Source organism: Lagopus muta, chromosome 1 (genome assembly GCF_023343835.1).
Source record: "Lagopus muta isolate bLagMut1 chromosome 1, bLagMut1 primary, whole genome shotgun sequence".
NCBI classification, from domain to species: Eukaryota; Metazoa; Chordata; class Aves; order Galliformes; family Phasianidae; genus Lagopus; species Lagopus muta.
In genome coordinates, this window is record NC_064433.1 from 182,774,749 (window position 1) to 182,797,598 (window position 22,850).

The 22,850-nt window shown below is 38.2% G+C and overlaps 1 protein-coding gene across 1 annotated transcript in view; it reads right to left on the reverse strand.

The window, feature by feature from the left end:
* Positions 1-232: 232 nt before the first annotated feature.
* The window catches only part of LOC125702343 (uncharacterized), a 131,724-nt gene continuing 109,106 nt past the window's right edge, over positions 233-22,850 (reverse strand). Inside the window, 3 exon segments of the mRNA XM_048965532.1 lie at positions 233-609; positions 612-647; positions 650-1,112. Coding sequence (XP_048821489.1) covers positions 233-609; positions 612-647; positions 650-1,112 — 876 coding nt within the window.

The window sequence follows — 22,850 nt, forward strand, 5'->3', positions numbered from 1 at the left end:
TTTCCTTACTTTTTCTGAATGCAGATGTTCAGATTTATGTGATTGCTGTGACTCTTTTGAGAGAGGAAGTTTATTAGCTTAGGTGTAGCATCATGCAAACATGACAATATTGTTTTCAGTCCAGGAGTCTACATGCAGCCTCATAGAATCATAGAATCATAGAATCACCAAGGTTGGAAAAGACCTAAAAAATCATCCAGTCCAACCGTTCACCTATTCCCAGTAGCTCCCACTAAACCATGTCCCTCAACACAACATCCAGCCTTTCCTTGAACACCCCCAGGCTCGGCGACTCCACCACCTCCCTGGGCAGTCCATTCCAGTGCCTGACCACCCTTTCTGAAAAGTAATACTTCCTCATGTCCAGCCTGAATTTCCCCTGGCGTAGCTTGAAACCATTCCCCCTGGTCCTATCACTAATGACACAAGAGAAGAGGCCGACCCCCAGCTCACTACAGCCTCCCTTCAGGAAGTTATAGAGAGCAATGAGGTCTCCCCTGAGCCTCCTCTTCTCCAGGCTGAACATTCCCAGCTCCTTCAGCCTCTCCTCATATGGCCTGTGTTCCAGACCCCCCACCAGCTTTGTTGCCCTCCTTTGAACACGTTCCAGGGCCTCAATATCTTTCTTGCAGTGAGGGGCCCAAAACTGGACACAGTACTCGAGGTGCGGCCTGACGAGTGCTGAATATAGGGGAACAATCACCTCTGCTCCTGCTTGCAACGCTGTTTCTGATGCAAGCCAGGATGCCATTGGCCTTCTTGGCCACCTGGGCACACTGTCGGCTCATGTTCAGCCGAGCATCAATCAATACCCCCAGGTCCATTTCCTCTACACAGTCCTCCAGCCACACCGCCCCAAGCCTGTAGCGTCGCCTGGGGTTGTTGTGGCCGAAGTGCAGGACCCGGCATTTGGCCTTGTTGAAACTCATCCCATTGGCTCCAGCCCAGCTCTCCAGCCTGTCCAGATCCCTCTGTAGGGCCTCGCGACCCCCAGGCAGATCCACACTTCCAGCCAATTTGGTGTCATCTGCGAATTTACTGAGGGTGCACTCGATGCCCTCATCGAGGTCATCAATAAAGATATTGAAGAGGACAGGCCCCAGCACCGACCCCTGGGGAACACCACTCACAACCGGCCTCTCTACATATCATACAAGTTGGTTGGATCCCACTGTTCCAACCATTGCTATATGTTCCAACCATTGCTATATGTCAGTGGAAGAATCTGCTCCATGAAAAGGTATTCCCAATAGACCAGTTTCTACCGTCAGCCTGATGTAGTATGCCAGATCTGTATGCCAGTAAGTACAAAACCGATTCATACAATGCCATTGCTACACAGCAACATCAGTCTACAGTCTAAAAGTATGTATGCTTTATGAAGCAATTTCATCCACTGTTCATTAAGGAAACAATCACCATGGTAACTTACGCATTACAAGTTACGACTACTGCCTCTTAAGTTTCTTAAGCACATAGCAACAGGAAAATACTGCCAGAACAACTCAATTTTAGTAGTGTTTGAAAGCGATAAATAAGGTTTACTAGGCACTTTATAAAGATTAAATTATTCAGATTTATATAGATCAGAGAAGTCATGGGCATTTCATACCACATTCCATAAATCCAAAGCATAGTATTAATCTGTAAGTTCTAATAGTTTTACATCAGATTGTGCCATCTGAATATCCTATTGTCATGTTTGTCAGATGCAACTTCCCCAGTGACACAACTCACATCACAGTAAATTCAGCTCTTTTTATCATAGGGAGACTCAGCAGAACATAGCTTCCCCACTGCTGTGCCAGATGAGATGGAGGAGTGCAGTCACACAAAGGAGACCCAAAGTCACAGGAAGAGGATTTTTCTTAGCAGACTGGTGATGGCAGGAAGGTGAAATAAAAAGAGGAAGGTATCATTTCAGTCTTTATCTATTTGTCTGAGGAAACCAAGATATTACGAGGTTTGTGGAAAAGATCTGTTCATTGTACATTAAGGGGAATTATTATTTCTTTTTTCTGCAGCTTTGCCTGAGAAGTAGGAGGATCTAGCTTTTTTTTTTTTTTTTTAATGTATGTATCTACATACGCTTAAACTTCCCCTAATTCATTGGCTAAGCAAAATCCTCTTGGCTAGACCTGATAGAAATATTTCAATTTACATTTTGTATTATTTTTTTAATAATTTATCTGAGCATTTTTAGGTCAGAATACTGTATTACCCCAAACTATTTTTAATGAAAAAGCAGTTACTTTAAACACTCTTAATTGTCTCCCTAAAACTGGGAAAAAACAATTTTAATATCTATAACAAATATGGTGGGGTTTTTTGTTTGTTTGTTTGTTTGTTTCTGTGGTGATAGTTGTGGATAGAGGTGTCTTGTTTAAAGTTGCTTGCTTTATTTACTGTAGTGATCTATTTTGTTTGTCATTCATACAACTGTTGTCATTCATATATCTGAGCCCAATAACGACCATTTTTATTTACAAATTAGATTAATGTAGTATTAAAGAAAATTTCTCAGTTCTTTTGACGTCAATGAAATACTGTTACTGATATTAAAAAGTACTGTAGCATGTCAAAACTTATTATCAAGTTCCAATTCAACAGTAAATGTTATGAAAAATAAGATTCCTACATAAAATAGGTCTCCACTTTTTGCAATAGTAACCTTAGTTTCTTCTCTATCACAGCATGCTAGCATTGATGAAGCCTTATGGCTTCAGTCTTTTTTGTAGCCACGTCTAAAAAGGCTACAGCTACTCCTGTTTTATCAGCTGCTTCAATTACATGTTATGTCTGAGGACTGAAACCTGTATACCACCATATGTTTCCTGAGAAATTTTGTGTCTTCTTTAATGTCAATGTATTTTAAAATATATCCAATGAGCACAGAGTTATGCCTTATGATTATTAAATAACACCTGGACTTTGAAATTCCTTGTGAGGATACCAGATTTACTGACTTGAATTTCTTTTTTCCCTCAGACTCAGTACTCCACTATGTGACTGTAATGGGCTTGCATGGATTTTGGTAGCAAGGGCTGAAGGAGCGGTTCTGTGAGCAGTGCCCAGCAGTGCCCCATGCCAGAGCAGAGCAGCTCCAGCTGCACCAGCAGGGACCCACTGCTGAGCAGAGCTGAGCCCTGGGTGATGCCGGGTGTGCCTCTGGGAGAACAGATTGGAAGGAAGGAATCAGTGCTGTGCAACTGCAGCTGGGAGAGAGGGGTGAGAAATGGGGGAGAAGCGGCCCTGCAGTCCCCAAGGTCAGCGCAGGAGGTGCAGGAGGTGCTCCAGGCACAGAGCAGAAGTTCCCTGCAGCCCAGGAAAGGCCCACGATGAAGCAGGCTGTCCCCCTATAGGTGTCTGGAGTTTGCTTTTAGTTCTCACTTCTCTAGTCTGTTAGCAATAGCTAAAAATTTGCCAGAATTTTATGCAGTAAGCACAGCATTTTGCAGATGATGCTTTAATTTAGACTTCATCTTAGTTCATCAACCCACCAAAGTTGAAAAGTTATTTTCATGTCATAATCATTCATTTTTTAAATTCCTCTACTCATATTATCGCTTGCTTTATTTCACAGCTGCAAACTTCAAGATAATTTCTAACTTCAGAAACTGGAGGGAACAATGCAACTAGGAAAATGTTTGAAGCGCTAGTCACAGGGATGTTTAAAAGCAGCAGGAAATGTCAAGTCTGTAAATTTAACTTTGACACCACTAGAATGCTCAGAAAATGTAAATTCATGACTTGAGAAAGAGGGCAGGTTCATGACAACCACAGCTATCATGCCTAATTAAAGTTAGGATTCCATTGTGTGAACATACTTAGCTTAACAGAACATTATGCCACTTTTCTTTAAATAGATACTCCACCAATAATTTTCACTGTCATTTAAATGAGAAAATATATATATTTAAAGAGCATACTGTAGGCTATGATTACATATACTTAAATGTTTTCATTTGACTTGTGGCTTAAATATAGTTTTTTTTATAAAATACCAAGCTGCTGACAGAACTATCCTCAGCAATGGGTGAATCTCAAAACCTTTAGAGATTTGGCTCATTTCTGATAAACAATGAAAATGTTAGATATTTAGTCAAAGCCTAACACGAACTTTGTGAACTTATGTGAAGTCTTCAGGAGCTCCAAACTTCACTTTAGTTTCTGATGTTCTTGGAATAGCTCACTTGACCTGAAAATTACAAATAAAACTTTTTACACTTCAACTTCGATTTCTGTGTTCATAAATAAGCTCTTGTTTTCCTCTAATAATCTTCAAACATCTTCTAAATGAGTTCAGTCACTTCAAGTCATTTTTTGCAAATCCTACTCAGAAGCTCCTGGCTCTGCTTGTACATCACTTACTGCCCTGAGCACTCACACAGACCTTCAGATCTCACTGCCGCAGAACACGTTTGTAGGTTTAATGGTGTGTGTAACCACAGCAGCTGAGTCTTTTTTGCTGACCATCACATTCCGAAGTGGCAAAACAGCATTAAGCAATTTTGACAAGAATCACTGAAATATCAGGAAAGCATAAGTGGGAGCACAAGTCTTTCAGAAAGAATGGTAAACTGATCTAATTTTCCTTTGGACTGATACTTCTGCTCCTAAAGGAATTACTGAAACCATGAGAGGCCTGCTGGCTCTAGTAACTAAAAGCATTTTGGCATGTCTGCAGTCTGTTTCTAAGGTCACAGAAAGTTTCTGACTTCTGAAGACAAGCTGAACTCATTGGTTCCACTACCCTGTATAAGTGGCACTCGTGTAACAAAGGATGCATTCAGCTTCTATCCGTGCATGGCCAAAGCCTGCTATCCTTTGTCTTGCTGGACAGAACCTTACTCTATAATGAAATCTATTGAATTTGTCTAGATCTGAAGTTAAGATGTGGTAGAATACATTAGCAAGCAGAGTTGCTCATTGCTGGCTCTGCTTGATGCAGAGCTGAAGGCTTTTAAGACAGGTGCTATGAATGTGTTGCTGTAGCACGTGTGTATTCAGGTCCAGGTAATTAATAATACTTTAGAATAACTTCAAAGTTCTGTACATAAATGACTGTGATTAAAGGGTAAATACTGCACTATACAACTACAATAATAATGGATCTGTAAGAATATTATAGAAAGAAGAACATTATAGAAAGAAGACATTAAAAAGCTGTTTAACAGTGGGCATAACCTCACTGCTATAAGAAACGATAGTAATTAGTTAGACACAGTAACATAGTCAGATCAATTGCAATAACAGATTACAGAATAGTTATAGCATTATAAAGTGTGATTACGTCTTTTCTTAATCTTATTATGACTTGACATATAATTTGGAATTACTTCACATGGAGACATTAATTTTAGGATTTATGGACTCAGAATCTACTGAAGTAGATGGAAAAACGTCATTCCAGTAAGTTTTGAAGTTGGATATATGGCTAGAAGTATCACATAAAGATGGTAAAAAATTAAATCCTCGAGAAAATGTGAGTTGCTTCCTATATTCATACCTAACACTCCTGTGTTAAAGTGTTTTTGACAAATAGAAGGAGGTAATGACAGAAAGAAACAGAAAAGTGTGAGAGGATTATCATCTTTTGGATCTACTGGGAACTAAGACCTAGTCCAGTCACAGCACCTTCTCCTCCCATCCTGTTCTTTGCTCAAGACTAAGCCTGTGGTTCATTCATTCATGAGTTTTCCAAATGAATTGCTCTAAACCAATTTTTTTTTTTTTTTTTTTTTTTTTTTGTAATTCTGTGGTATGTGTGATAAAGAAAGTAGGGAGGGAACTATATTACTATTTTCATAAATTTTGGACATCAAATGGCATCAATGCTTACTGGTTTCATTGTTTGCAGAAGCCAGTGTCTGTAGTCAGTTCTGGAAAAAGTTTTAAGATGAATTACAAGGTGAATGCAATCTGAAAGAATTAAATGGAATAACTGTGAACTTTATTTTTAAAGATGACAAGGATAAAAATATGTTATTGTGACAGGAGAAACAGCTGCCAGATGCAAACGTTTGCTATATTGGAAGAGGATTAAAAAAAAAAAAAAAAATTAGATGTGGGATTCCATAACCAGTAACTTTAATCATCACAACAGGAAATCAAACAAGACAATTTAGTGAACCATAGTTGACTGAGAAATTTCTATATAATTTGGAGGAAAGAGACATCAATGATTTTGTAACTGTCATACTTGTGGCCCGTCAGTCACAAAACACATTAAAGAGAATGTAATGGATGATGGATGTAATGGATTTGTCACAAAGCATGTGTGACAAAGCCTCAAAGCCTTGTGAAACATAGAATCTTGTAAATACACTGATTTTTTAAGCTCTGTTTTTCATCTTCTTTATAAGTTCTTTTTTTTTTTTTTTTTCTTCCCTCCTTGGTAGGGTTCTTGCTTCTCTTTTTATTTGTTTGTTTCTCTGTGTTTGTTTTTAATCCCAGACCTATCTTCGTGATATCTGAACCAAAGTCACTCAGGTTCAAATTCAAATTTTCCTTCCAGTCATGTTTTTTTCCTGTTTGTTTTTTTGTTTTGTTTCTTTCATTTAATTTCTACTAAAAAGATCATAAATAAACACCCATCTGAAAAGTATAAAGGAATTACACTAGGCTTACAGAAACAGAAAGCTATTCATTACAACTGCCTGCTACCTTTGCTGTAAAGAAATGCACCCAGAGTGATTTGGGAATTCAAAATAGCTGTGATGTAGCAAGAAATAGCATATCTGTTGTATAACGCGAAAAGTCATTAAGAAAGTTCTGATCTGCCTGTCTTTGACCTAAAAGTAGTGTGTAATACTACAGATGGCATCACAGAACCACAGAATGACATGAGTTGAAAGGATCTTAAAGATCATCCAGTTCCAGCTCTCAGCCATGAAAAGGGATACCTTCCACTACATCACACTGCCCAAATACCCTCTCAACCTGATCTTGAAGTACTTCAGCATTGTGATGTCCAAATCTTCCAATACGTTATTTCATACTTACTCTGCTTCCAGGTGTTACTTTAATTCCTTGGGTGCAACAAGCATATCCTTAAAAATCCTTACCTTGCACAGCTTGACAAAAAGGTGTCTGGACATGAGTAACACTGCTTTAAACACCTTGAGAAACAAACACCAGGGAGACAGAAGAGGTAATGGACAACACCAAAAGGAGGACAAGATGAAATGAAGGCATTTAGCTTAAAGAAGTGGACAAAGATTTCTGACAAGGAACAAGATATTTAAACATCCTTCCTAGCAGTAACATGTTTCAGAGCAGCATTTAAGGAGCCTTCATCATTATTTTTTCATCTCTAATTTTTGCTAGAACCCAATTTGTGCATGCACTTGAAGAGTTTCATTATATAGTGCAGAAATTAAAATATTTAATTATGGATGCAGAGACAAAAGTCCCAGCACTGTTGATGTCTTTGACTAAAGCAAAGAGAAGAGATCAGTGGAATTTAAGGAATTATAAGAAATATTAATTACAACTTGTTCAACAACACAAACACATGATAAAGCCATGTTGTTACAATATACACCTTTCTAAGAGAACATAAATCTTCGCGTGTCTGTCTGCTGACAGATGCTGCATCTTGTATCGTCTGAACAATCTGGCAAAACTCTCAAATAATTTTCATCCTTTCCTGTCCAAAGACTCCTGGAATCAGCAGAGGCAGAACAGAAGAAAAGACAGTGCCAGATATAATGTGCTAAATTATTATCTTTAAAATGAATAGAGAATATGACAGTAATAGTAATAATATATTCTTAGAAGAAACTACATCCAAAAGCATTTCAGAATTCTGAATTTAACCCCTCTGCGAAAGATCAGTGTAAGTATTTGCTAACATTTAGCAATTAATTATTGATAGCTCAATTTAACTCACTCTCTGTACTGTTTACTGAAATTAAAGTCATTTAGTAATCAATAATAATCCTTATATAACAAAAAGTTAGCTAACAATAGTGCAGATCAATAAATTAGCTCATCTAACAGAACTTTATATTTTAGTTCAGTGCTCTATCCAAACAATAGAATGCACTGTTTCTGCTGAAGCAGCCATGAGAAATATGAATCTTTGGCACCACTTCCTTCATAAAAAAAAAAAAATAATAAGATGATGAAGAACTTTTATTTACCAGTTACAAGTTTGCAAGTATGCAAGGAAGCATAAATGGTCCTGATCCTTTGAATACAGTTGGATTCATTCAGCAAAACCACTTTGTCCAGCTAAACACTTTGTTCAAAGGGGTTCTTTGCACAATACTCTCAGCTTCAGTTGTTGCTTCTTTCTTCTAGGCACACAACTCTATTCAGAAACATGATCTACAGATATTCAACACTTTACACAGTTCTCTGCCTAGTGAGTATGCTTTAGATAAAACATACAGTTCACAGCTTGTAAATTATCTCCTAAACCTCACAGTCTTGTTACTGTCCAGTCCCATAACTGACTAGTCCTATTATTCCATTTGGTCCCGAAGACCTGTACTTTATAACATTTACTCATTTATAGAGTCATAGAGTATTCTGAGTTGGAAAGGACCCGCAAAAACTGTCAGTCCAACTCCCAGATCCGCACAGGACCATTCTAGAAGTGTGTGAGGAGTGAAATCTTAGAAATGAAAAGTTTAATCATAGAATCCTGGAATGGCTTGGGTTAGAAGGCACCTGAAGGATCACCAAGTTCCCACAGGCAGGGTTACCAGCCCCTAGATCAAGTACTAGATCAGACTCCCAGGGTCCCATTCAGCCTGTCCTTAAACACCTCCAGAGATGGAGCCTAACATGCGTAATATACAGATTATTTTAAAAATACAAGAAGATAGAATAGTTTGATTTGTTTAGCTGGTAGACACAGATCACAACGAGACAGACATAGCACCTGTTTTGCTTACCAGAAAAGCTACTGTAGAATCTGTCTTCCATGCCCAGGGAAGATAGAACAGGAAATAATGAGCTTAAACTTCAATGAGGAAGAGTGGACTAGACATAAAGAGAAAATTTTAAGTGTGTTACAGTGGAGTACAGAAATAAGCTACAGTCCACATCACTGAAGTTCCCTAAAGGCTGGTGTACCTCTGCAAGGAATGATACAAATAGTTTTCAAATCACTTTGGGACACTGAGTTAGAGCAAATGATCACCTATTTCAGGTCTGTGTGAGTCTGAGATAGATCAGCACAACCTCATTACCACTTGCAGTGTTTAGGGATGTCTGGGGGAAGTCACATTCAAAAGTAACTCTTCTCAGGTTTCACAGAATGTTTTCCCTGGATTACATGTTAACAATCACCTGGAATACATCTGAGAAACACAAATGGAAATAGATCTGGTCTCCCCAATTCCCTTTGTAGTTAGTGACAACAATCCTGTTGATCTCAAGGTGAAAAAGATTGGGGACAAATAAAGAGAAATGCACCAAGGGTTCAAGGCTGTAAATTATTCATATAAAATGTTTCTAGTGCTTTCTGAGACGTATGCTAAAAGTGCACGAAATCCTATCATTTTCCAAGCAACAACCTACAAGAATGAATTCCCAGAGTGAAGTTGTTAGACCTTCAGTAAATACATTATATAAAACTCCACCTGAGGGAAGATCCTACTATTAATGTTTAGATTTTCTGGAATGCCATTGAAAGTCTAAAATAGATGAATACATAGACAGAACAGGCAGGCAGATAAAACATCAAGAGTAAGCAATAATATTCCTGTCTCCTGATCTCCACATCCCCATTTCTCCTTATATCTTATTCTTTTGCACTGTATTGAACATTTTGTTTCTTTGACCCCTAAGCATACCTAAAATAGCAAGGCCCCAGCTCTTTTGTATAAGTCTTACTGCTACAGCAGTCACAAACAGAAAAATCTAGGGTTTTACAGAAGAAACTCACTTCTGAAGTAAAGACAAAGAAGTATTCTCTGAGACAATTATAAACATACAAAATCAAGCCATCAGAAAAAATTGTAAACAATGGCCAGATGGATTTATGTCTGAAAGCATACAACAGGCTATATCAGGAGGCTTCACTTCACTTTCGCCTACAGAAATGCAGATATCATTTTCAGTCCTAAACTGAGATGAAGATTAGAAATATCTCTTAACCCTTTGTCAAAATGATCTGGGAACACAGTGTACAGTAGCAGTCTGAGCACTGTGATCTAGAGGAAGGATAAGCAATTGGTGGCCTAGAGATTCTGGCCTAGAGGACTGTGTTATCTTTTCCTTGGATATGCAACTTGATAATAATAATAAGCCAACCAAATTGGTGTAAGGGAAAGACAGACTGAAATTATTTAAGTCAGCTACACATGTGTAAATGTAGTCATACATTAGCTACAGGTTTCTGATAAAAAATATAACCATGTAGAACATGGTTAGCCCTTTCCTAGACACTGATTAGTCATAGTTTAAAACCAGAAGGAGCCCTATGATCGCTTGTTTTAGTCTCCAAAGATTCTCACAGACTGTAATACTTCACTAAATTGGCTTTAGTTTAATCGTGTTTTTCTAAAGCATACTCACTAGACGGGTAAGCAGTTTAATCAGAAAACAGAAAAAAATCCATCACTGCTGGCTGTCTTTCATCCTATCCATCCTTGTCAATGCTTGATTTTTCCATAGTTAAAGTCTGTATCATATTTCTCATTTGAATTGTTCTAGATTTATCATCCGATGATTTCATCTTTGTAACATCTTTTTTTAAAAAAAAAAAGATTGAAAAGCCCATTAGCACCTGCAATTTTCATCCCTCGAAGTTCCTTATACTCTTTAATCAAGTCTCTGTTCAATCTTCTTTTGATAAGTTATGCATACTGAGTTCTCACTGGAAAGCAGTTTTCTCTACTATCAGAAAATTTTGCATTTCAGTGTCACAAGATTTTCACTATAAAAGAATATGGCATATACAGTAGAAACCAGTAAGAAGAAATTCCAGCTCAGAAACTCTATGAAAGTTTCCTCAGGGTTTCCTGCTCACTGTCCTGAGATCTGGTTGGGCCAGACCTTCACTATTTTATGTTTATAGCCAGGCTGGATTAAAGAATACTCTAGAACTTCATTTCAAAGGCTGATGATTAATATTAGTCACTTCCTAACATGGCATTTGTCATCACACTGGTGAATGTTGTGACTTCACAAGTATGTGATATGCTATCATATAGGTTTAATACTATCATTGATGATTCTGCAGGAGCTGTGTCTCTGAATTTCATATGATACTGGACAATACACATGTTCTCCTTCTCTTCTTCCTGAATCAAACGTTTGAGTACATAAAAAATGAGAGAAATTTAGTCCAATACTTGTTTGATAAATGCCAGAAGACTGGCAGCTTCAATGCTTGAGCCTCACTTCTGTGCCTGAGCTTCACCTCTGTGTCTGAGATGGTCATGGAGCAGATCCTCCCAGAAGCTATGTTAAGGCACATATGAGATAAAGGGGTGATTCGAGACAGCCAGCATGGCTTCTCCAAGGGCAGATCATGCCTCACCAATCTGGTGGCCTTCTATGATGGAGTGACGACTTCGGTGGATGGGGGAAGGGCAGCGGATGTCAGCTAGCTGGACTTCTGCAAGGCCTTTGACATGGTCCCTCAGCACATCCTTCTCTCTAAATTGGAGACGTGTGGATCTGAAGGATGGACTGTTCAGTGTATTAGGAATTAGCTGGCTGGTCACAGCCAAAGTGTTGCGATCAGTGGTTCTGTGTCAGGGTGGAGGCCGGTCACAAGCAGTGTCCCTCAGGGCTTGGTCTTGGGACCGGTGCTCTTCAACATTTTCATCAATGACATAGATGATGGCACTGAGTGCACCCTCAGCAAGATTGTGGATGACACCAAGCTGAGCAGTGCAGTTGATACACTGGAAGGAAGGGAAGCCATCCAGAGGGACCCGGACAGGCTGGAGAAGTGGGCCCATGAAAACCTAATGAGGTTCAATAAGGCCAAGTGCAGGGTGCTGCACTTTTGTCGGGGCAATACCAGGTATTTACTCCTTGAGAGCAGCCGTGTGGAAAAGGACTTGGGAGTCCTGGTAGACGAGAAGCTGGACATGAGCCAGCAGTGTGACCTTGCAGCCCAGAAGGCCAACAGCGTTCTGGGCTGCATTAAAAAGAGGTGGCCAGCAGGGACAGGGAGGTGATTGTCCCCCTGTCAGCTCTTGTGAGGCCCCATCTGCAGCACTGCATCCAGGCCTGGGGCCCCCAGTACAGGAAGGACATGGAGCTCTTGGAGCGGGTCCAGAGAAGGGCCACTAAGATGATCAGGTGGAAGGTTGAGGGGACTGTGTTTGTTTGGCTTGGGGAAGAGAAGGCTCTGGGTTGACCTCATTGTGGCCTTCCACAAGTTGAGGGGAGCATACAAGTAGAATGGGGAACTGCTGTTTATGAGGGTGGATAGTGATAGGACAAGGGGGAATGGTTTTAAAATGAGATGGGAGGTTTAGGTTAGATATTAAGAGGAAGTTCTTCTCACAGAGGATGGTGACACACTGGAACAGGTTGCTCAAGGAGATTGTGGATGCCCCATCCCTGGAGGCATTCAAGACTAGGCTGGATGTGACTCTGGGCAGCCCTGTCTGGTGGTTGGTGACTCTGCACATAGCAGGGAGGTTGAAGCTTGATGATTATTGTGGTCCTTTTCAACCCAGGCCATTCTCTGATTCTGTGATTAAAAGGGATATTCGTGTTACTTCACCGTAGGTACCATGGATACTTACCTCTTATCATTTTTAGAGTACAGTTAAAAAGGGAGTCTAGCTTTAATGGCCTTAGAACAGACACAATTTCAATTCTGGCCCAAATGACATGGCAGACTAAATGTCTGCCTGTCCCATGCTGTATGTTGCAGGTACTCAAGGAATCCCTCAAGCATATTCAGAATGGATCTCTAATTCAAATGACAGCTGAAAAGACATCCTAGTAGCATTGTAAAGACAAGGCAGATATAGCTATAAATTAATATAGACAGATTTAGCAAGTACAAGCTTGTACTTATGGGTTTTCTAGTACACTGAAATTATCTGGAGAATTTTATTATGGTGTGTTCTCAGGCCTGCATTCATAAGAAAATATATGGAGGAACTAAGAAAGCCAATAATCTTAACTGAAACACATATTGTAACCTTCAGCACTGAGCTGCTGGCTCATGTAGGCACGTGCTTGAAATAAAAAGTGTTTAAATGTTATCCTGAATCAATGTGTTATCTCAGTGTTGGCTTAAAAAAAAAAAAAAAAAGATATGTAATGCCATTTGAGATATTTGAATAATAATTTTCATGTGTCTTTGTATCTATTCATCAAAGAGTTATTTGTTCACTTTGTTATGGCTTAAGATACCATTTGGAAATGGAAAGGATTCTCTTAGGAGATAAATGCAGATCTGTGCTCTTATAGGCAAGTACAGTGTATATTGATTGATGTCTATCTTGTATGCATATATATATATATATTAGCTTTCTTACTGTATATATATTAGCTTTCTTACTGTATTTCTCCAACCGAAATCTCCAGTGCATATATACAAAGCATGCTCAAATTGTATGCTATTGATTATCTTTCTTTCAATAATTCAATTTAGTCTTCTGCATCCCAATAAATTTCTCTGAGGGTTGCTAAATTAATACTGGGGTATCCTCCTCCTATATCATTAGGGATTATTTTCAGTAGCTCAAGGCCATAACTACAAGGAAACAAAAAAAGGCAAACACTTGTGTTATGCGTTATATAAGGCTATACATTAAGTATTTTCATTTTCTTCCACAACACTCAGTGGTTGTAAAGAAATATGTAACAGTTTCAATTATTTATTGCTTTAACTAGGATCACATAATAATTTTCAACCCAAAGGTTCAAGCAATAGTTTGCTGCAGCCATGCCATCTTGACTTTGTTCAACTAAGAAAACAAACACAGTGTGAGAATTCATGAAAGTATGAAAGTTAAGAAAAGAACAATTGCAGACAAACATATAATTGTTGGGACACTAACAATTAAAAGCTCAAGGATTTCAGTAAGCAGAAAGTGTCTCCTTCCCCTTAAGCTTTGTATACTACACTCTGTTTCCATAGTAGTAATGGTATAGCCTAATAAAAGTCAGGAGACAATGAAGTCCGTTTTTGCTGCCTCTTGCTATAAATAAGCAAATATTTAAGTGGGAGCAGAGACCCAAATTTCTCCTCTACTACATCTGTATTTTTTTTTTCTTTTTATCTCTGGACCCTTCTATAGTCCCTCACTCTACTGCTTCCATCGTAATTTGTGAAAGGATAATCTGTGTTATCAGGAGGTCATAATTTACCCATTTTTATTTCTAATCCTTAGAACAAGTTTTAATCCTGGGTACATCAGCATTCTGGTGAAACAGGTTGAATGGAAAAGGACGGACTTTTAATTCAAAACATGATCCTATTGAACACATCACAGTAGATGACCACAGAATTTATTGGCAAGCAACTTGTTTGTTGGAGCTTAATCTCTGATTAACAGCTCTCTTTGGCTCTATTTGGCATTCATACGGGGTCATTCTGCTGAGATGAAAAGTGCATTTAAAGCTCTTTCTCATTCTTTCCTCAGCAAAGCATGACCTAGATGCCAAGCCTATTATAGTCTAATAGAAATAGCTTGACAATCACCAAACTCATTTAACTGTGCACATTTTCTGTATATCTTTTCAGCTTTCTGAGACCTGTTTACAAGGCTCAAGGTGGAGCACTGCATACAAAGCCTAGCTATTTACAATAAATTGATAATATAAATTTATTGAATTTGTACTTTCCACCCATAGAGAAATATGTCATGCGATCCTTATGCTGCTTGTTTCTCAAAGGTCATAAACAGTTGCCATGAATCAAATTTTGCAACATATTTTTGATATGAAGACACATCTTTTGCCCCATTTTATGGATGTGCAAATAGCCATGGAAAAGTAATATAATTTCCCAAGTGCCACAAAGCCAGGCAAGATTTTTCTCAAGTGATGTTATCAATCAGTGGGTCAAGTCTAGACAGATTGCCTCCATGACCTTTAATTGCTAAAAAGGAGACATGGTTGTCTATAAAATGATGCATCTCACCAGTCTTCCACTCCACATTATTCTATGGTTCTAACTTAAAACATTTATCTTAGACTGAGATGGATCACCACATGGATGAAAAGACTCTTTTCTGTTCACCACTGAAGAAACTTTGAAGACTAGTTTAGGCTTGACGGCTTTTAGACATCTAAGGTTAGGCAACTGCATTATTAAAAGTCTTATACTGTGGCCATCTTTGGTGATAAATGGAAGCCAAACTCATTGGTTCTTGCTTTGTCTTGATTTAAAAGGCCTGGACTGGCTATTTTAAGGGTCTATGGTACTTTATGTCATTTTCAATGTTGCCTTCCTTTTTTGTTAAGGAACACTAATGGTAGTAGCAGCAAAAAGATAAAAAAAGCAACCAAAACTCATCCCTGGGAAGTGTTGCAAGGTTCTCACCAATGAACATGAAATTCATACTGATTAACACTACTTGGGTCTCTTATCCCTTTGAAATATTTTTCGTCTAATGAGATCAAAATTTAAACAGTCATCCTAGATAACTCTTACTGTGGCCACTTGGATTTTAAACTCTTTGAACCTGGAGCATTTAGTGTACAATAAGAATCTTAAAGAATTTCTTAATCTGATTTTTGGGGGTTTGGGTTGGATTTCTCTTTAGTGATATATATAGTATTGTTAGTAGTTGCTTACAATATAACAATTGTCCTTTAAGATCTCTCAGCTCCACAAAATAAAGGAATGAAAAACTCTTAAGTGGAAAAAAGGCACAATAACTTATTAAGTTGTAGTATATATTCATGTAGGCATTGGAGCCTGATGAGTAAGTAATGACAAAGCCACATCCAAGCTTGACCCCTCTAGTGTTTCATTATTCTCACAGACTTATCACTAATACTGTTCTTCAGAATTATTATCAGAGAATACAGACATAAATCAGCAACTGGATTCACATTGTGTTGTGAAGTCCTATAGCAATCAAAAGTTGGAAATGTGGTCTTCACACCACTAATGAAACTGGAAAGAGAGTTATTTTTCTGGCTTAGGAGTAGATCCCTGCATTGTGAGAAACACTGATACTCAATAATGAGATATAAATGACACTGTTCTCCTGCAGCTTGGAGGAACAAGTCAATAATATTTTCTTAGTCTTCTGGAAATAAGCTAGGACCTAAAAGCTACTTGGGTAGTTTGGCCTTTCTGACACTATGACCCAGAGAAGTTGAGAATCATTTTGGAAAAATGTTTGTTATTCTTTAATCAGAAAAGTTTTAGATACTATGAATTAAACAGAAGCCAACGTTTATCCAATGCTCCAAATCACCATTCCTTTCTTACTTGCAGCATCCTCGTCAAGATATTGAAAATTACCCCTGCCTTGGGACCATGTAGAAAAAGAGTCAGTGACAAGTCGTAAATACCACTTTCTTTCTGATTTGTTTAGCAGGGCTGACTTCATTTTAGAGATATTTTTAAATGGCAATCAAGATGCAACTTTGAGTGGCTATTATTTTAAAGGAATAATAATTGCAGTACTTTCATTCAGTGGACTATAGTCTCCCAGCTTCTCTACAAAGGAAACAGAGAGAAGAAGAGTGGCTTCCTTTCCCTTTCCCTTTCCCTTTCCCTTTCCCTTTCCCTTTCCCTTTCCCTTTCCCTTTCCCTTTCCCTTTCCCTTTCCCTTTCCCTTTCCCTTTCCCTTTCCCTTTCCCTTTCCCTTTCCTGAAATTCATCTTAAACAAAGAGGAGAAAGATCTGTGGAGAACTTTTCTTGGCAGCATAATGTTAGCAGCGAGGATAGATTTTTTAAAAATCCATTAACAGAAATGTAAAAGAAAAAAATTATTTTCAAGAATAGTAAAATTAATAAATATATTTATTTTGTTTGTTTGTTTTCTCCAGTGTCAGGTTGTGTGTCATACACTCCAGGTGTGTGTTTTTCCTGTTCATCAGCCCTTTGTCATTTTCTCCTCAATTTGTTTAGCCAAAGGGAAAAAAAAGAGGGGAGGGGACTGTTTTCACCCACAACCAAAGAATCTGGCCTTCTTCCATTCCTCCACTGCTATGAGGTGACAGACACAAGAACACGGACTGTGTACTCTATGAGAAATTCATACCCATGCCAAAACGTTTCATAGCAACATTTGATGAAGTTCCTGGAAAAAAACTTGCAGCCAAATTTTGCACTAGTTGTTCAGTCTGAAAACATAACAGGAATATACTTCGTGCAAGTTTTTTTCAGATGCTCTTAGATAATACATTCCAAGTGGTCAGAAAGGGATATGTGCATGGAATACTAAAGCATTAGCATGTTGACGTGCTTCAGTGGATGAATATTGTGATCAGTGAAACAGCTTTCAATGACATTTCTTCCATTGTTACTTTGAGAATTTTTTTGTTAGAAAGGAGGCTGTCAGTTTCATAGAGTAAAAACATCCAGTGTAGATAAATCAGTACTCTTCTGCTCTTCAAATCAGAGTTTTAGAAATGGCTCTGTCTCAAATTTATCTGCTTATGTCAGACAAACAGTTAATTGGTAGCACAATGGCAATATTGCACAATTAGGCTGGCCATGTAATTTAGAGCTGAAATATTTCAAGTTGTTCTACAGGTCTGATAGATGAAACTATTATCCCAGATATTCTGTGATGATTTTGCACCATCTTAACAAACTTTGACCATTTTTACCAGACTCTTTTGTCATTACCTCCAAGTACCCCCTCTCAGAAACTTCCAAAGCACTTGTAGACATATTCATATCTGCTTTTGGACTGTAACATCTTGAAAGCATAAATTCTGATTTTGATTATTTATTTTTTCCGTTTTTTTAGAATTTGTCAATTTAAAGGACACAAAATATTTTTTGAGATTCGATAAGCACATGTGCAGACAATTTATTTTAAAAGGTTGAGCTCTTCAGAATGAGAAAAGACAGGTCTGCAAGGTCTTTTCCAGGACCTTCAAGCAGCCAGTGAATTCCAAGATGTGCGGAATACAATTTGAAAATGAGTACTTACACACTTTACATTGCAGAGTTCAAATACCCCAGATACTACAAATGTGATATAGCATAAATGCTGTGCTCATTGTTAATCCATAGTAAAGAAAGTTACATAAAATGTTATAAAGCTCAATAATAGTCCTGATTCTTAGAATGTATTAAATTCAGAACATTTCGGCTTTCTGTATATCTTTATTCTAGAGATTTTTTAGTAACACTTTTTTTTTAATTGGTGCATTATCTGTGCTAAACCTTGCCTTCAATTATATGTATTAATTATGCATCTGTTGCTAGTGACAACTATGCTTTATTATTATTTATTCAAGAAGAGACTTGACTGCGTATAAACAGCATGCTCTGTTGCTGTGTTCCAGATAGTAGCAATCCATAGGGCTTACAGAGGTACTGTTGTGTGTCTCCTATCTTGATGTATTCATCCTTGCATTGCATTTGCTTCACAGTAGTGTTTAGATGTCATTTTGTCCCTAATTCTGTTCTTTCTCAGAACAGTCTGTTTTCTTCAGTAGGTCTAGTACAGATGAACACAAGAGCACAAGAAGACACAGTTACAATTGAATGAGGGATTTACGTTATGCTACACAAACATTCTGGGATCAGGTATATAGAAAGCTATCACAGAAAATCAAGTGTACTGAATATAATTTGAAGACTTTATTTATTACTACTTTACTGCCATGAAATAAGCAATGTTATCAAATACTGAAGTGAAAAGGGCCTGTTGGCCTATTAACTAAATACTTCCATAACAGCATGAAGATTTCTGTGTGAGTAGAAGTACTTATTAAAGGTCTTGCCTGAGGCATATGCTACAAACCTAGTGAGGAATATATGTGCTCTTCACATTTTATTCAAAATATAGGCGTACTTATCCAGTCTTGGGTTAAACTCTCCTCACAGTAATTTCTGCCCAAGTTCTAAAATAAATGATTTTTTTTTTCATACAAGAAATGAAAATAATCCTGAATTTCAGGAATTATCCTGAAATGTCTTGAGTTACTTGCAAAGATCAAAATGAAACTTTTTTTCAGTGTGTAATTTTATAATTTTATTCGCTGATTCGCTGATTTGCCCAATGACATTCATCACAAACATTATTAGTAATTACTTATGTATTCTTGCAGCTATTGATAGTAGTAGTAAAAAGAATGTACCAGATACTGAATTTTTAAAGACATCATTAGATACGGAGTAACTTCTACAGTGGAAGTCCAGAGTTAGCCAGTTTCTGATCTGCAGAACTTGGACAGGCTGTTCTTGTATCATTCTAATTTCCCCATAAACATGTACTTTGGAATCAAGTCAAATGCCTTAGAGAAATCTGTACATAAGAAATCAATTGTACTTGCTTTATCTACCAAATATATAACTTCAAAGATTTTTCTGTAAGTCTTTCCAGAGTGTTATTAATTATATTGGTTCCTCTATGTTTTTGGTAGTTGATTTGTCTATAAACAATATCATTATTTTGCCCAGGGCTGCCATTAAGATGACAAGCCTGTAACTGTGAAAAGTTGACCAATTTGCTCTCTTTAAAATAGCTATGAAACATTAGCTTCTTCCAGAATGCTGGAGCTCTTCCAGCATTTTAAAACTTATTGAAAAATCAACATTAGCAAACCGGAGAGCTCCTAAGCCATATCCTTTAAAACCTTTGGTCATAAATTATGTGATAATGCTTTTAAATGTGTAGCTTAGAAAAGATAATCACCTTTTGGTTGCTTTCATGAAATCTTCCTAAGACATGATTCAGATACATGTTTATTCCCCAAATAGAACCAATATATTTACTGAACATCCATCAATTACTAATAATTCTATTATTCTTGACTAAAAAGCAGAAAATATCAATATAAAAATCTTTCTTGTTGCTGAGATCTTTCTAAAAGTATCTCCCTTTGTTACTTCTGTCTTTAAAAGGCATAGGTTAGTCTTGTTTTCCTTGGAATTCCATACCAGATTATAACAAATGTTTATTATCATTGTTTCCTTTTCTTTTTTTTTTTACTGTAACTGTTCTATTTTATATCTAAATTATAGTCATTTGTAACCAGCATGGATTTCTCTTTCAGGAGTGACTGTAGCTTTTCATCCAGTCAGCCAGTTCTCAACCCATCTCACCGTCCGTTCATCTATTCCACATTTCCTTAGCTTTATTACAAGGGTGTTGTAGGAGACAGTGTTAAATGCCTTGCTCAAATAAAAGTAGACTGCATCCTCTGCTCTCCCTCTTACACTCAGCCAGCGATGAGATCACAGAAGGCTACAAAGCTGGTTGAGCGTGACCTCCCGCTTGTGAACCCATACTGACTACTCCTGTTAACCTTCTTCTTTTCCACTTTCCTGGTGATGGCATCCAGAACAAACTGTTCCATCGCCTTTTCAGGGATGGAGGTGAGGCTGGCTGGCCTGTAGCTTCCCAGATCGCCCTTCTTGCACTTTTTGAAGACTGGAGTGACATTAGCTATCCTCCAGTCTTCAGGCACTTTTCCCATTCTCCAAGACCTCTCAAAAATGGTAGAGAGTGATTCAGTGAACTAGCAACCTCTGCTAGTTCCCTCAACACACATGGCTGCATCCCATTGGGACCCATGGATTTATGTAGAATGATGTTGCCTAGATACTCTCAGATCATTTCCCTCAACAAAGGAGAGCCTTCTATTCTCTCAGCCTTCTATTCTCTCAGCCTGGAGAAGAGAAGGCTGCGGGGTGACCTCATTGCAGCCTATCAATACCTGAAGGGAACCTACACCCAGGAGGGGAGTAAACTCTTCAAAAGGGCTGACAACAGCAGGACTAGGGGAAATGGATCCAAGTTGAAGGAGGAAAGATTTAGGTTGGATGTTAGGGGGAAGTTCTTTACAAGGAGAGTGGTTAGGCCCTGGAACAGGCTGCCAAGGGAGGTTGTGGATGCCCCGTCCTTGGACATGTTCAAGGCCAGGTTGGACGGGGTCCTGGGCAACCTGATCTGAATGTGTATGTTTGGTGGCCCTGCTAGGCAGGAGGGTTGGAACTACATGATCCTTGAGGTCCCTTCCAACCCGGGTGATTCTGTGATTCTGTGATTCTGTGATTCTGTGATTCTATTCCCCAGACTCTCACCTCCAGGGCCAACATTCCTGATGGGGAGTCTTTGCAGTGAACACTGATCAAAGAAGGCATTCAGAACTTCTGCCTTCTCAGCATCTCCCATTACCAGAACACCCCCTTCATTTAGTAGTGGATCCACATTTTCCCTAGTCTTCCTTTTACTGTTGACGCACTTCAGAAAACCTTTCTTATTATCCTTTATCTCCTTTGCTAGATTCAATTTCAGGTTGGCTTTAGCCTTCCTCATCACATCCATGCAGGCCCTGACAGCATTCCTATACTCTTCCTAAGTAGTCAGACCCTTTTTCCACATTTAATGAATCTTCTTTCCTTTGAGTTTATGTATGAGCTCCTTGCTCATCCACACAGGTCTTCTGCCATCCTTCCCTGATTTCTTACTCATAGGCGTGAATGGATCCAGAGCTTGGAAGAAGTGCCATTTAAATGCTAACCAGCTCTCACAGACACCCTTACCTTCTAACACCGTAGCCCATGGAATAGCTCCAAGTTGAATACTATGGAAACTGAATAGATATTTCAAAACTTCCATCACTCTTAAGCTTTGCAACAAATAAAAGCTATCTGAATATTTTCTCTGCCTTCTTTTATCACTGATTTGTTGTAACTGAAAGCACGAAATATAAATCATCCATATGTGGAGAAGGACAATATTCCTGATTTGACTTTCTTGGATAAGGTTTATACTGGCTAAGGTTTTGGCTCACCATCTTATCTGCTAGAAAGGTTTTGTTTAATTTGACACAACAACCTCCTTTATATGCTAAACCTGTCTGACACAAATGTTTAAAAATACTTGGATTAACAGCATTGCTAACTTCCTCTTTTAATCTTTTCTCATGCAGCAACAATAGTGCTCTTGCACTTGGCCTCTTATCTATTCCACTAATTGATTTTTTTCTAAACCTTTATAGTATGTGTCTGCTGTATGTGCACTCTGACCTGCAATCACCAAGCCCTCCATTTTCCACACAGTTGATTGCTACCATTATCTCTCTCGTTAATCTAGGTTTATGCACTGACTTCTCATTACAAGATTTATTCTATTAACTTTGTTCTTATTTTTAAAGTAAGTCCCACATGGGACTTCTCTGTTTTCTTTTTAGAATTACATTAGATGACACAGTGGTCATCTAATGGTGAACAAAAGGTGTTGAATCCTGAGTCAGGTCACCCAAAGTCCTTAATTTGCCTACTGAGGTCCAAGAAAGTCCTTTATATCATGCCTTGATTTAGGTGCAATGGGAGGCATAGAAATACCAATTTGAGCTGAGAAACAAATATGCTTAATTAAGTTTTCAGAAATGACACTTCTTCAAAAATAACTAATTTTTTTGTTAGAGTAGCCAAGAACACAGATAGTTCAGCACAACTTGGCATTTTCTAAGAATTCCATGTCTCACAGTCAGCTAAACCCACAGACTACAAAAACATTTTTTGCTCTATATGGTGACACAGTCACTGGGTGTATCATCTTCTCCCATCTTTACATAATTTCCAAATATGCTGAAGATGCATTCTTTTCCGTTGTCAAGGTCATTAGCAAAGATGTTGACTGGTATTAGATCTACTAATATGCCCTAAAATATACCACCAATGTATATTTTGATTTTGTGCTGCTGGCTCTGGGCCTGGCTATACACCTGCTAGCTTTGGTTTGGTAGGATATGACAGTATATT